The sequence below is a fragment of the Nomascus leucogenys genome, chromosome 16, assembly GCF_006542625.1.
Source record: "Nomascus leucogenys isolate Asia chromosome 16, Asia_NLE_v1, whole genome shotgun sequence".
Taxonomy (NCBI): domain Eukaryota; kingdom Metazoa; phylum Chordata; class Mammalia; order Primates; family Hylobatidae; genus Nomascus; species Nomascus leucogenys.
The window spans coordinates 75,814,502-75,830,738 of NC_044396.1; the positions used below are offsets into that span (position 1 = coordinate 75,814,502).

At 37.9% G+C, this 16,237-nt stretch overlaps 1 protein-coding gene across 2 annotated transcripts in view; it reads left to right on the forward strand.

Annotated features, from left to right (window-relative positions):
* The first annotated feature begins 991 nt into the window (after window positions 1-991).
* The window catches only part of FAM91A1 (family with sequence similarity 91 member A1), a 46,584-nt gene continuing 31,338 nt past the window's right edge, over window positions 992-16,237 (forward strand). For both annotated transcript variants that reach the window (XM_003256183.2, XM_030795193.1), the window contains exons 1-8: window positions 992-1,326; window positions 6,796-6,880; window positions 7,867-8,018; window positions 9,983-10,040; window positions 10,741-10,808; window positions 11,375-11,488; window positions 12,703-12,793; window positions 13,198-13,260. In XM_003256183.2, the coding sequence (XP_003256231.2) occupies window positions 1,255-1,326; window positions 6,796-6,880; window positions 7,867-8,018; window positions 9,983-10,040; window positions 10,741-10,808; window positions 11,375-11,488; window positions 12,703-12,793; window positions 13,198-13,260 (703 nt within the window). In that variant the 5' untranslated portion in view covers window positions 992-1,254. The remainder of the gene's footprint in view (window positions 1,327-6,795; window positions 6,881-7,866; window positions 8,019-9,982; window positions 10,041-10,740; window positions 10,809-11,374; window positions 11,489-12,702; window positions 12,794-13,197; window positions 13,261-16,237) is intronic.

The window sequence follows — 16,237 nt, forward strand, 5'->3', positions numbered from 1 at the left end:
CATCTCCCAGTGTATAATAAAACATTATTTAAACATTATTAAATATTTTAAACATTATTTAAACATTATTAAATATTTTAAACATTATTTAAAACCTGTTAAATTGTTATTTAAAACCTTAAAATTGTTAAAAACTGAAAAACAGTTGCAATAACACTGAACTTGTCTCTGGTTGTTGCCAGGAATAATGGCCATGGGTTTGCTAAGGCAGTGTAACAACTTCTGGAAGAAATTATTCCCAAAGATCTTATCACTCAATCTGAAATTAAAACACGCTGGATTTTTGCTTTTAAGAAGTGACTCTGGAGGCATTTGTGTGGAGCAGAAGAAAGCAGAAACCGACAGGCTGCATGACAAAGTTAGCAAGGGTCTGTTCTCTGTCAGCCCTGTAGGCTGCCTCGACCTGTCAGCCCCACTGTTTAAAATTTCAGCTCCCTGAATCCCTGCATTGTAAGAATTTGGATCTTCTTGGGAAGTGGAGCCCAATGGCGTGCAGCACACCGCGGAAGGGAAGAGGGCTTACCAGACCTTTGCTCTCCCACTGCCCATGCTTCTCGCTCAACCCGGTGCAAGATCTGACTTAGAGATTCTTTCTTTCCCCAGGGCCCTGGACCCGTCCACCCCCCGCCCCCGCGCCCCGTCTCAATAGCCCGGGTTCGTGGCTGGCCTGTGGAGAACCCCCGCGAGCGCACCACACTCCAATGTAAAGCCAGCCACTGCCGGCCCGCTTCCCAGGTCGCTTTTCTCTGAAAACCGACCCCAATGCCTCCGGCTTTACAATTTGAGTAAACTGGGTCATCGGCAAAGGCAACGCAGACCCAAGCGACTATCGCCGTTCATTCAGAGGCTGAAACGGGGAGACGAAGCGCGCGGGCGGTGCCGGCTACCTCACCGTCGCCCCGCCCCGCAGCCTGTAGGGGGCGTGGCTAGAGTCCAGTCCGTGCCCCGCCCCTCCGGCCGCGCGCCAGCGGGCGGAAGTGACGTGTGCCTGGAGCCATTTCCGGCGGGCAGAAACTAGGAAGAAACTTGGAGCTGTTTAGGCGACCCAGCCTCCCATCGCTGCTGCTCTTGTACTCGGTTGGCCCGGGCCGCGCTGAACTGTCGGGAACCTAGGCCATGGGGCAGCCTGGGCCTTCTGGAGTGTGAGGCGCGGTGCCTCCCGCGGCGCTCCGCTGACAGGCTGCGGGTGGGCAGGCGGGAGGCGTAGTGTGGGTCGCTGTCGCGGCCCCCGCCGCCGGCCCTGGCCGCGGCATCATGAACATAGACGTGGAGTTCCACATCCGGCATAACTACCCCTGGAACAAGTTGCCGGCCAACGTGAGACAGGTATGGCCGGAACCTGAGACCGGGCCCCTGACGGGTTCGGCCCACCCAGCGGTCACCTGCTTGCCTCGCTCGCGGGGCCCGAGCGGGCTGCTCCCGGCTGACTCCCTTCCTTTACCCCTCCGTGGTCTTGGGGAGACAGACCCTCAGCTCAGGGCGAGGAGCGGACGGCTGTGGGGCCACAGGGGCAGGACGGGGCGCTTGCTAAATGGGATGGCATGGTGTCCACAGGACTCGACTGGCGCCTTTGCCCGCAGCTTACATTCAGCCAGGCACCTGCGATAGCGATTTTAAACACGGTCCTTGACCTCCAGAATTTCAGGATGGTGGGAAAGGGGTGGGAAAGGGATGGGAAACGAATACAATACAGGATGATAGCAGCTTATACACACCTCCATTGTAGTATATGTGAGAGCAAAGGGAGGTAGAAATTAACCTGGGAGAGTTGGAAGGATTTGTAAGGCAGGCACTTAAATTGGGCCTTGGAGGACGAATAAGAGTTAAATAAGAGGGAATAAAGAATTTTACAAGGGGGAAGGAAAGTCATTTTACAAAGCTTGGATGAGTGAAAGAGCATGTCTCATGAGGAGCAAGTGACTGTATCACTAGAGTTTGGATTGACATGTTTGGAGTTGAAGTTTTTTGAGTGCGCGGGGCTGGTAGCAGATGAGCCTGGAAAAGTGGCCAGGGCCAGATTTTAAAGGTGCTTGTGTGCTTTGTTTTGTTGGACTTTATCCTCCAGACAAGATGGGTTTATCAGAGATGTTTCAACAAGAGTGACATGAGGTTTTTGAAAGTTAATGCTCGATTTTTTTAGTCTGTTTTACTCAGTTGTTTAATAGATATTTTTTGACCACCTGCTAGGTGCTGTACGTTGCTCTAGGTGCAGGTAATTTGCAACAGTCAACAGGACAAAGACTGCCTTCATGGAGCTTACATTTTACTAAAGAAAGATAGACGTAAACAAATAAATGAATAAATACGTAACATAGCAGATGGTTTTAAGTCTTACGAAAGTAGTGATATGGGCTACAGATAAGGCACTGCTGCTCTGGTCATAGATTGACCTTCACTTCCTCCCATTATACTTGGTCGAGAGTGAAATTCAGTTTTCTGTTGGCGCTTGGCAGTGGCATTTTTGGGAAGTTTGGAATGGTGGCAGTGATGGTATATAAGGATTATTTATTTATTTTATTTTATTTTTATTTTCATTTTTTTGAGACAGAGGCTCCTTCTGTTGCCCAGGCTGGAGTGCAGTGGTGTGATCTCCGCTCACTGCAAACTCTGCTTCTTGGGTTCAAGCGATTCTCCTGCCTCAGCCTCCCGAGTAGCTGATACTACAGGTGCGCGCCACCACGCCCAGCTAATTTTTGTATTTTTAGTGGAGACGGGGTTTCACCATGTTGGCCAGGCTGGTCTCGATATCTTGACCTCATGATCCGCCTGCCTCGGCCTTCCAAAGTGCTGGAATTACAGGTGTAAGCCACAGTGCCCAGCCAGTATGATTATTGTAGTTTAGTTTACTTTGCTCCCTTCCTCCCTTGGGGATTTAGTGCCAGGAAGTGAATCTTAAGGTTCTGGTCATGCATCATGTGGCCAAGAAAATGCTTTCACTTTAATATAGCAAAAACCGAGAAAGATAAATTTAAAGAACTTGAATTCTTGGGTGTCAGTGGCTGCCCGTGTGGCATTTATCTTGAACTGGGAGAACAAAGCTCTAAACCTGAAGGAATAAATTTCTTTTGTTAATCTTGAATAAAGGCTTTAAGGGACACTTTTGTACTTTAGGGTTTTGTGGCAAATCCAAAGACACAAGAAGAACAAACAATTCTTTGTTTCTATTTTTTCTGTACTCTTTTCATCAGAATAAAAGTAGCATACTGGAAGAAAGATGAGTGATGAGATTATATCCAACATGAATATTTGACTTTAATTAGTATTGGCCAAAGAGTTTCTAAAACGTAGTCATGACTATTTAAAAATAATCACGGGACAGTTAAAATTAGGTCTAAATGTGAAATTCAGTATGTTTTTGTTTTTAAGATCACTTGAAACAGTGGCTGTTTTAGCTTAGGATGAGGTTGGCCATTTGTAGATGTTGCAAAACCCGTCTGTACAAGTTTACTTCCAAGTACCTTCTCTAGCCTAATCACTGTTTCCCTAGGCTGAGCTCCATCTGAGATTACTATGTCAGCCTTCTCTCTGGTCTCTTGCTCTTAGAATGGGACTTTCTCCTGCATTCTTCATGCTACTCTGGGGGTGAGGATTCTGAAATGCAAACCCAACCTTATTACTGCTTGTCTCCTTTATATTGCTTGTATTAATAGCTTATTTTGATTCTCACTGTGATACTGCTCCTGGGAGGTTTCCCTGACCTCCTAAATCTGTGGTGGTTGCCCCCAGGCTATCTTACCATTGCACTGTATTCCTCACCCATCATAGAGCTTACCCCACTATGGTGCATTTTCTGGTTACAATACTGGCTTTGCTTTTGTCCCTTGAGCACCTCTCACATACTTGGCTTTTAGTAAGTATTTGTAGCTGAGCACCTAAAGCTCAGTCAGTTTAAACTTGGGGAATATTCCTTCTATGGAAAGAATTTGTCTTTTGGCACTATAGATTTTTAGATACTTCGATGTCGTTTCCAGTAAGTTTTGATGGGTTTACCTTGAAAATGACTCATTTTCCAGTTCTGTAAGCTGGGGGCAAGTGATTTAGATTTTTTAAAAATGTATTTTAAGCTAATTCATTTTTATGTGGATGAGAGGACATTTTAAAAATGTGGTATGGGTCATGATAGACTTTAAAAAATATATTAAAAATTGTGGATGGGGCCATTATTTCAGGATTTTTCTGTAGTTTACCAATATCTTGTATTCTTTATTCAAAATAAATAGTCCTTTGATTTTAAGGGAAATCTTATGATAAGCTTCTGTATCATCCAAGAAGGGTCAATTTTAAAAATTTTTTGATGGGGCACGGGGGTGTACTTGGGGATGTATATGCTGGGATTGGAGTCTGTAGGAGCAAAGATTTCAGAAAATCTTTGTGCTTTTAGCATAATCTGTGATGGGTGCTTTATAGCTAGTGTCTTGTTCTTAAATCGCCCTTTCATCTGATGTAGTTCCTTTTATATGCAGCCCAACTTCATTTGTCAGACCTGGTCAGTGTTTCTGCAGGGCTAGAGTTGTCTTGGGGTAAAATGACTTTTTTTTTTCTCCTTTTTAAAAAGTTACCTTCTCTAGTGGCAACAGTGTTTTAAAATTTGAATGGTGGGAGATGTGGGATAGGAGTAGGAGGGGAGCCCAGGGAGCCCAAGAATCTCAGAATAAAGCAATTTATATTACATACTTGGCTAGTGAAGAATAAAGCCAACTTTTAATGTGGGTTTTAGAAATTTGTGTTCACTCGTGTATTGATTGATAGGTTCAGGACCAGTTATTACTTAATGCCGAGAGCCAAAGCTTACAAATTTGATAGGTAGTGTATTAAGAGACTTATTTTGAAACAGAAGAGCAAAACCTCAAGTTAGATTTTAGCAAAATTGTGTGCTTGTGTATGCATGTGTGTGTATTTGTGTTCCCTGAGAGAGACTTTTATTTAGCAGTAGAGACAGAGAAAACCTTAAGTTAGATTTTAGCAAAATTGTGTGCTTGTGTGAGTATGCATGTGTGTGTATTTGTGTTCCCTGAGAGAGAGACTTTTATTTAGCAGTAGAGACAGAGAAAACCTTTAAAAGTGTGCTATTTTGAATCCTCTAAATATTGTCAGTACAACGACCCTGGCATTGATGCTACAAAGAGGATGGTAGAGTAGTTTCTCTACAATGAGATCTACTCTTAACCCCTTATAATGTTAAGACAGATGAAAATAAGATAAGCACATACATTCTGGTTCTACCGTGGGTTCTGGCTTAGCCTGTGTAAACTAAGCTAAATGCAGGAAGAAAGCTCACCCTTGAACAACATGGGTTTAGGGGTGTTGCACCCCTGTGCAGTTGAAAATCCATATATAACTTTTGACTTCCCCAGAAGTTAACTACTAATACCCTATAACTGTTGACTGGAAGCCTCGGCCATAACACAGTTGGTGAACACATATTTTGTATGTTATATATGTTGTTAATATATGCTGTATTACAATAAAACAAGCTAGAGAAAAGAAAATGCTATTACGAAAATCATAATATTTTCTAGTCATTAAGTGGAGATGGCTCATCACAGAGGTCTTCATCCTTCTCTTCACATCAAGTAGGCTGAGGAGGAGGAGGAAATACAGGAAGTATTGGTCTTGCTGTTCAGGGTGGCAGAGGAGGAAGAAAATCCCAGTGTAAGTGGACCTATGCAGTTCAAACCCATGTTGTCCAAGGGCCAACCGCACATAATTGTACAGTTAAAATGGGACACATCACGTTCCATTTTTCTTAAAATATTACCTACCAATGGTAGGTAATACAATTTCTTAAAATATTAAGAAAATAATAACATTTTCTTAAAATATTAAGAAAATAATAACATTTTCTTAAAATATTACCTACCAATGGTAGGTCCAGTTATGGGTCAGTTTACTTAGATGTGAGTTTCATCTGTCTTATTGTGAAGATTGCCTTAAGTGAAAGATGTAGGGATCTTTGGTTTTGGCTTGTCTATGAGTAAGAAATACAATGAACTAAATCATCTGATCTTTTCTGTCATTACTTTCCTAAGATGTCTAATTTCACTTTATAGCGTGTTGGAAAGACCATACCTAGAAATTAGAAGGGGGATAGCAGTCATATATTAAATTAAGTTTATGGTCTCACAGTGAATATAATGTTAACTATAATCAGGCAAATGTTGTTTGCTTTCAGGAACACTGCAACAAAACACTAAGTGCATAACTAGAAAGACTTTGGCTTATTAAAAATGGATCAGAATTCTAAAATTGTCTAAATGCTTTCTAATGAGGCCAGAGGAGATTGCATTTTTAAGAAACAATCTTATGTACATTTAAATGTAAATTTTCCAGAAATCGTAATCTTTAATAATTATAACCCTCAGCTACAATTATCAAAGAGGGATGTATCTGTCCTTAGTTGCCATTCTTAAATTTAAATAAATGTAGGGGCAGGAAACCATCTATCCAGCCACTTAATATAGCAGTCAGGAAGGAAATCTTTATAACAGAACTTAGTTCTTTGTTAACTAACGTGAAGTTACACTCACCTACTGGTTTTTATTTGATATTAAATACTTTGGATAATTTTAGTAAACTCTTTTAGAAAGGCAGACTGAAAATACATTGAATTTTTGCTCTGAATACTGTAGCAGGAAAGTTAGTATAATAACATTTAAGAAAATATTTTTTATTTAATTCTGCAAATTAGAGATGCCAGGATAAAAATGGGGGTCGTGGTTTTAAAGTGTTATGGGAAAAAATAGTACTATTGTTCAGTTTGGAAGTTGTTTAAAATCTTTTTGAAATTTCTCCTAGAGTCTTGGAAATTCACAGAGAGAATATGAAAAGCAGGTTGTCCTGTACAGTATCCGCAATCAGTTACGATATAGAAATAACTTAGGTAAGTAGAGGCATGTTTATATTGGGGTGGAACTGACCATTACTCTTTCACAGTCGTAAATCTTTCTTTTCAATACATATTTCGTAGTACTGAAATTATTCCATGTACAGACTTTAAGAAACCCTACACTGATCCATTCCACCTAACAACAATTTGTATTAGCAAGTAGATTTTTCATTCTAATTCTGATAAAAATTATTTTTAAAGTACTGTTTATAGACTCATTTTATCTATAAAATAATCTTAATTCAAATGTCCTCTTTTTGCCTGAGGTAAGAAAATATGCCATAAAAGAAAAAGTATATTAGTTCTTAGTAATTTTTGACTTTGAGTTGTCTCCATAAATTTTCCAAATAATATGAAAAACTTTCTATAATAATTGGGACACATTTTAAACATAGTTCATTCCATGATTTTTTTTCTTCTTTCTAAAAAAAATTTGTTTATTTATCAGATTATTTTGGTTAGTCTATTCTGTTGCCCTGGTAGTCTTTCGCTCTTGTTTGTTACTCGTATTTTAAGCATAATATTTCTGACATTGTTTTTCTTCATGAACATTTTCCATGAAAGTCAGAGGGCTTTTTACATTTAAAAACTAAAAAAACAGCAAATAATTTTTAAAAATAGACTTGACTTCATTGAAAATGAGCATTCAGTTTGGCTCTCTTGTAAAGTAGTAGAATACAATTCAATAAACCTCTGTTTTGTACCTTTTTGGGGGGCGTGCTGGTAGTTCCATGCTTGTTTTCTCATTTGGCAAGAATTGTTCTCTACTAATCTGTCCTGTTAGACATTTTACTTCTGTACTCTAAAATCTATTTCATGTGATATAATTATTTCTTTGTTCCAACTTAGAATATTTTATTTGTTCTCCTGTAATTTACATACTTTTCTTTTAAATTACTGTTGGTTTGTAAAGTGTTTATAGTTAACATATAACTATAAGAAACCTGAAAAAAACTGGACAATTTCCCTCTTTTGTGCAGTTAAACATGTCAAGAAAGATGAACGCAGATACTATGAGGAACTGCTAAAGTACAGCCGAGATCATCTCATGCTGTACCCTTACCATCTATCGGATATTATGGTGAAGGGCTTGAGGATAACACCATTTTCATATTATACTGGGATTATGGAGGTGAGTTTACAGTGTGGGTGAGCCATTGGGAATGGGATGGGACTACATGTCTGGGACTTCTTGCAGATGTTCACCAGCTCTTCAGCTGTCATCTACGGTGGACAGTCTTTCAGAACTCATAGTGTAAAAAGGACTATTGGTGGCAAGTTAACTGTTTGAGCCATACTGTACAAGTACTTAGCCTTATTGATGTTTTTACATTGGGAAGGTGTCTGTTTCTCTTCTGGTTCTTGAAGGTGCTTTTGACCCTTTGTGCTGTTGTAGCAATGATCAGTCGTTTATGTTAGCAGAGTCTGTGTAAAATTTATTGCTTTTTAAAACATGATTAAGGTTGAAAATGTGGGTGACAGAATTGAACATTATGTTCTGAGAAAACTAAGGTATTTAGGCTGGGAGCAGTGGTTCACACCTGTAATCCCAGCACTTTGGGAGGCCAAGGTGGGTGGATCACGAGGTTAGGAGATCAAGACCATCCTGGCCAATATGGTGAAACCCCGTCTCTGCTAAAAGTACAAAAATTAGCCAGCTGTGGTGGTGTGCATCTGTAATCCCAGCTACTCAGGAGGCTGAGGTGGGAAAATCGCTTGCTGGGAGGTGGAGGTTGTAGTGAGCTGAGATAGCGCCACTCTACTCCAGCCTGGGCGACACAGCGAGACTCTGTCTCAAAAAAAAAGAAAAAGAAGAAAAGAAAATTAATGTATTTAACTATTCACTAACTAAAGAATGAATGATGACATAGACCCAACATTATATAATACAGGTGCCAGAAAAGAGAAATGTGTTAGTAGTCTTGGCTGTTAATCTCTTTCTATAATTATTAACTTTTAGTTGTTAGCCTTTTTCCAAAGACAGCTTTTAGGCTTGTATTGGGTAACTTTGATACTAGTTATATACTATTTTCAAGTGAGCTTTATGAAAGAATGGCAGTATTTATTTAGCATTCATTTGTCCTTAATTATGTTTGAGTACTCCTGTTTGGGGCTCACTAGCCACTTGAAGAGCAGAGAGGAGCCTAGAACTAAAGGAGTTGGGAACCTGTGGTAACCTGAGGTTTAGCCCCACTTACGATGTGTCCCTTTGCTGTTTGCTCCCTTCGCTTATCTCCAGAAGCCCCTCCTTCATGGGCACTTCTGCAGTCCCATGCGTCCTGTGTTCCTCTTTTGGAGGAAATACTAGAGGAAAGCGAGAGGCCCGATAGCCCAGGTAGCACAGTGAAGAACTGGGGTAGCATAATGAAGGTGGCAGCTAATCAGGAAGTAGAATAGTTACTGCTGTCTCTATTTTTCTAGTGTAGTCCACAAATTTGGGAGCTAAAATAGGCGGAGTTTTTGTTTCATTTACCAGCTTTCATTTCACTTACATCCACATGGTTGCTGCACTCTGGTTTCTGTTCTTATATCATTGGGTATAGTTCCTCGGTAGAAAATGGGCCTTATCACCACAGGAAGCAGTGGGTTTGTTATTGGAGAAACCGATTGGGGTGGAAAAAGCTGGATACGAAGTTTAACTCTTCTATAGATGGGGACTTGTGGGATCAAAGGCCACTAAGTGGTTATAGTCTTTATTGGTAGTGCATGTTGATGGAGCTGTGGCACGTTATTTGGCTTTCTGTCATGGTGGGGATCTAAGATCAGGTATGAAATGTGGAGAGGCTGGAACCCTGAGCTCTAATAGAGCCATTACTTACATAGCTTCCACAGGGCAGAGGTTATGGGGCAGCTGTCTGGGATTCGTAGAGAGCCTTATTAAGAAACCCAGACCTGAAAGTCTGCCCCTTTAATTACTAGGTTGGGGAATGTGTGGGAAGTGCCGTAGGGTGGCATGTGTGCTCTAGGTAGCCAAACTATGATCTTACTGCTTCCTGTAATAATCATTGTTATTGGCTGTAATAATACTGTATTTATACACATTTTTATTTAAGGATATTTTAGATTTCAAATTTAAAATTTTTTTCTTTTTAAAAGGATATTATGAACAGTGAGAAAAGTTACGATTCATTGCCCAATTTTACTGCTGCTGACTGTAAGTATTTAATTGTGCTGAAGAAGGTAATGTTTAGGTTGTGTCTGTGCATCCTGTCATCTGTTAATATTGTAATGTGTGTTTTTAACCTGAAATATGTGAAAAATGAGAACAGTAAGCAACATTATTAGTGGGAATTTTATCAGATGATATCAGACGCATGTGTAAGATGTACTCTAAATGTCTAAGAGAGGAATATTTGAGAGTGGTAGAATCAGAAAAACAGGACTAATCTATATATTTCCAGAAAATGAAGTTGCTTCTGATACTTGGGCTGTGTGTGTATTGAATGTGGGAGGAAAACTTGTGCACAGTATTTTTGCAGGGTGACATACAGTTTTTAGTAACTTAACTTGCTGCTGTTTTATTATGCTTACTTTGGCAAAGTGTATATTTTGAATGTGTCATAATTCTGTTTAAGAAGCTTTCGCTGAGAATTACATTTTGACTTCCTAAAATTGGCAGGACTTCTGCTTTTTTAAAATGTTTTTATTTGTTAGAAGTCTTCTTGAATTCATCTCTCCCAAAGTTTAGCTTTCTTTTATATTTTGGTTGAAGACATCCTTTTAATTTGATATTGATATTTGATTAGTAATTGAAAGATTAAAACAAGCTTGGGTTTTTCCTACGATCACTTGTGAGCGTATTGAGATTTCAAGATATATTAAATGTTTTTAAAGGAAAGACTCTTTTATTTTAGGTCTAAGGCTTCTTGGCATAGGAAGAAACCAGTATATTGATCTTATGAATCAGTGTAGATCATCAAAAGTAAGTTAGTACTTTCTTTTTCATTGTTTTGGCCTCATCACACAGTTTGATTAGTTTTTTTAAGTGGTAGAAATAATGAATTGTATGTCTTTGACCAAATAAAATGTACTTAACACAGGAACAATACAAAAAGAACTCCTCAGTATTCTCTAGGTTATAGCTTAAATGAGTATTTAAATTTTTTAATGCATAAAACATTTATTTTTAAAAATTATTTTTGTTCTCTTAGTCTTTTTATTTGCTCATTCTACTTGTAGAGTTCACTTAATGGGTGAAATAAGTGTTTGCATTTTCAAATGCATTTTTCACTGCTTGGGTTTCACTTGAGTTTCTGAAAGTAAATCTGGATTTAACAATTAGTGTTTTGAAACAGTTTATTTTGAAACAATTTAAGAATGACTTTCTTCATACAATATGTTAATATCTAGAATTGTTAAGATTTTAAAACATGAAGGTTTTAAGAAGATACTTATTTAGTCCATTAGAAACAATCTTATGATGTGATTGATGAAAGAAGAAAGTGATAATTTTAGACTGCAAATTCTCGAGTGTTTGTACCATTGCAGAAATTCTTCAGAAGGAAAACAGCCCGTGATCTTCTACCAATAAAGCCAGTGGAAATTGCCATAGAGGCGTGGTGGGTGGTGCAGGCTGGATATATCACAGAAGATGACATCAAGGTAGAAATCTTTAAAAGTTAAACATAGAATTTTTATTTTTTAGTTTATTTTACAATTTTTAATTATGGCTTATAATTTTTTTAAAAGTAACATTATTTTGTTTTCCTGAAGAAAAGGAAACAAATTTAAAATTTAAAATGATCTTAGTAGACTAGAATATTGGTGAATTTTTGAGATACTCTAATGGTGAGGGAGACTTGACTTGGTTCAAGTACAGTTATCTGGGGATGTTAATTAGATAGAAGCTTCATGTAAAGTAACATATGATGCCATAGCTACCAACAACAATAATATTGGCTAACACTTTTGAATACCTGCTGTGTGCTAGATGTGCCAGGCTCTGTTGGAAGTGCTTTTTATATTGTCTTACCTAATTCTCATAACAGCCCCAGAGGTATGTATTATTTGCACCCCCATTTCACAGATGAGGAAAGTGAGTACAGAACAATTAAGTAACAGCTCAAGTCTTAGTGGTAGTAAAGGTCCAGGATTTTTTGGCAGTTCGCCATGGAACTTGTACTCTTAATCACTGCAAAGAACTGTTGTACTGAAGTGATAGGTGCTTTTATGGGGCGATAGTGTCAAGATCAAGAGAGTTGATATTCCCAGTGGTTAGACCACATGTTAGAAGGGATTTGATTTAGAGGAAAGGGGTGGAGTAATGAGGGCACCTAGAGACCAGATTGTAATTATGGGTAGCTGAAGCAACGTAAATGAGTATGTGGGCTTCTTTTTAGTCTGCATTTAATTTTCTCCAGAGTACGTACTAAATCCAATGAGTGGAAGGCTTAGAAATTTCACTTCAGTCTAAAGTACCTCCTAATGGAGCTCTTAAACTGTATCATAATAAGCTAGTGAACTTTCCTGTTACTGACAATATTCGTGTGGAGTTTGACTAAACTTCTGGCTAGAGAGATTCCAAATTGGCAGATGGATCTAATTCCAATTCAGTGACAAGGAACAAATACTACTAAACAGCAAATGTTGGTACTTACAGTAAGTTTGTTCTCTACATTCTGTTGGTATGTTGCATATTTTGGCACCTTAATTGATGGCTATGTGCACAGTTTTTTGTTTGAATTATAGAGTGATAAATATGTAGTTCATTGAGCTAATGACATGTAATCACTGGTTTCAGCATAAATAAATATCAGGAGACTTGTGAATTAGTTAATTTGGACAGAACTTAATTAAAGATATTTTGCTTTTCTTAGATATGCACTTTGTCTGAGAAATGCGCTGTTGATAAGATCATCGATTCAGGCCCTCAACTCTCTGGATCACTAGATTACAATGTAGTACATAGTAAGTGGTTAGTAGAAATGGTCTTTTGTCAACATAAAAACTTATTTTAAACCATCAATAATTACTAGCAATTATTTATCAAGTAGGTACAAATAGTACTAGTTTCTAAGGCATATTATTGTTTGAAATGTGACCTTAGTCTTTTGTTTTCCAGTGTGGCTATAATTAGTCACATACACTAGAAATTTATGCAACTGAATGATAAGAAAAATTTTGTACTTCTGAGCATATGCAGGAAACCAAGATTTAAAAACTTTAATTCTTTTTCTCTTCTATTTTACTTTTTCTTTCGTCACATAGCATTCATTTGTAAGAATCTTTACAGAAAGCCAGGAATTAGTTTTTTTTTAAAAATCACTGTTGTGTAGTGTTCCATCTAAAACAAGGTACTTTTGTTTCTTTAGGTTTGTATAACAAAGGATTTATTTATCTGGATGTACCAATATCTGATGACAGTTGTATAGCAGGTAAGTCAGTGCTAACATTTTTCACTGTTTTTTGAATGGATATCAGGTGCTAAGCACTGCATATCATCCGTTCTAGGATCTTAGATGTTAGGGTATTTCAAGAAAAATATTTCTTCTTTATTACATTTTAACATAGTACGTTGGTTTTACTTAAATTCTTTTTTCTCATTTTTGTATTTGGTGTACACACTATACTAAAGTAATAGAAACCCAAGGTAAATTTCTAACAATCCCAAATCAAATCAATATTTTTATAAATTTTTGTTACCTTTTAATCCTTGTTCAGTGTGTAGCTGTTTTTACATGTGTTCAGTAATCTCATAGAATTGTATGTTCTCATTTTCACTTAACATACTAGTGCATTTTTTTATGTTACTCTAGTCTTTTTGTCTATTTCATTTTCCCTTCTTCCTTTACCTACTTCTCCGAGTTAAACCAATGTTAAGAGCCTTGTATATTTGTCATACACTTTATGGTTGTATCAATTTATTAAACCATTTTGTATTTCTGGTAATTTAGATTATTTCCAGTTTTTTTGCCACTACAATACTGATATGTTCAATATCCTTGAATACAGAGTGATGCTTTTTTTTTCTATAGGTTAGATTTCTTACCAATTTATAGAAGCACTTACTATGTTCAGGTTATATGTTACAAGTATGTCTTGTGGCATATCTTTTAACTATTGTTCTTGTGTTTTATTATACTTAGATATTGAATATTTGTGTAATCAAATATAAAGTGTCAAAAAATTTCAGAGAATGACCCTAATATTAACAAATTAGTGGTGATAGGGCTTACTACAGAAATACTTCTTTATATCAGTGTTGAATCTTGACAAGATATCATGCTCTAGTGTGTCCAGACCTTTGGGTTGGCATATGTTTGTGATTCTTTAATAACACATTTTAAACCTTGTGCATATGTGAATTCTTTTTTTTTTTTTTTTTTGAGACGGAGTCTAGCTCAGTCGCCCAGGCTGGAGTGCAGTGGCATGATTGTGGCACACTGCAACCTCTGCCTCCTGGGTTCAAGCGATTCTCCTGCCTCAGTCTCCTGAATAGCTGAGATTATAGGCACCCACCACCACGCCTGGTTAATTTACTCTACAGGTAAAACCCATAGAGACAGGGTTTCACCATTTTGGCCAGGCCAGTCTTGAACTCCTGACCTCAAGCGATCTGCCCGCCTCGGCCTCCCAAAGTGCTGGGATTACAGGCATGAGCCACCGTGCCTGGCCTGCATCTTATTTTAAGCTTGGAAAGATACCTTAAAAAGTACAGGAAATACTAATTTGGGTTTGTATAGTTGATGCTGTAACAAAACACTAGTTTTAAAATGAGAAAGATTTTGACAAGGAAATGATTTCTGAAGACAGAGGTGGCCGTGGTTTCCTGTCACAGTTGGAAAATATGAAAGTATTACTCTAGTGCCCACTGTCATCAGATAAGCTGACGTTGATTCCTTTGAGATCCACCTATTAATAAAAAGATTAGTTTTTGACTAGTTCATTTCAGTCCAGTTTGACTGTCAGTTTGAACATTGACTCACATTGGAGTAACTTTTAATATTATTTATGGCTAAACTAAATTCATTTGAAAAAAGCAGTCAGAGAAAGGCCAGATGGATGGCTGCCCCATTACAGTGATGTGTTCTATCATACTTCACTTAGTAGCTGCTGGTATTTGGTGGTACAGACAGACCCATGGGATGATAATTGCTGAACTTACCCTTGTCACCATGTTACCTCTTTGGCTGTTCCCCAAATGAGAATAAACACATAAAAGCAGTTTGACAACGTGGAAGCATCAAATTCAGTACAAATAATACCTGAAGGTGATTTCAAAAGAGGCATTTCAGATACATTTCAACAACAAAACAAGCACTATGGTTGGTGATATAAATGTAAATGGAGATCAGAAATACTTTTAAGGGAGTAATCGTGAAAGGCTCTGCTATTAAATAAATTTATTCCATTATTCATCAAATTTTCTAACTGATTTTGTGTGTCTTTTATAGCTTCCTGATTTCTGTTATGCTTGAATGGAATACCTGTAGAATATAGAAATAGTCTGAAAATTCTTGAGAACTTTTGTTGTATGTATTTAAATTTGCAGTTTGTTTGGAACTTATTTTCATATTTGATGTGGAATAAGGGTTCAACTTATTTTTCTTCTCTTTGAATAACCAATAGCATTTGGACAAATGCTAGCACTGTTTCAAATTTCTTCATGTAGGGTCACCTTACTCTTTTTGCTTAGATATAAATTTTGGCCTAGGAAAATTTCTACTCTCATAGTGCCTTGGTTTCTTTATCTCTCAAAATAGGGGGTAACTGGCCAAGCACAGTGGCTCACACCTGTAATCCCAGTACTTTGGGAAGCCAAGGCATGAGGATCGCTTGAGCCCTGGAGTTCGAGACCAGCCTGGGCAATATAAAGGGACCCCTTCTCTACAAAAAAAAAAATAAAAAGAATTAGTCATGCAGGGACTTGGGGGACTGGGGCAAGAGGATTGCTTGAGCCTGGGAGATCGAAGCTGCAGTAAGCCACGATCCCCCCACTGCACTCCAGCCTAGGTGACAGAGTCAGACCCTGTCTCAATACATAAATAAATAAATAGATACATTTTAAAATAGGGGTAATTATACTACCGTACAACTCACGGAGTTAGGAGGATTAAATGAAAATGTATATATAAAGTACTTGGTAATAGCCTAGCACTTAGTAAGCATTCAATAAATGCTATTATTATTTACATAGCTGATAGTGTAGGGAAATAATGTTGTCAAAGATGGGAATTCTAAAATATTTCTAAAAAGAAACCATTGATCATCAAAAGTACCTAGATGACTAGAAATACAGGTAGTACTAAATTAGAAAATGACATGAGCCAGATCTGTAAAGTGAATAACCTATCCTCAGATGTATGTACATTGTAGTTTTTCAGTGTCTTAATTTTGACCATTTGAATTGTG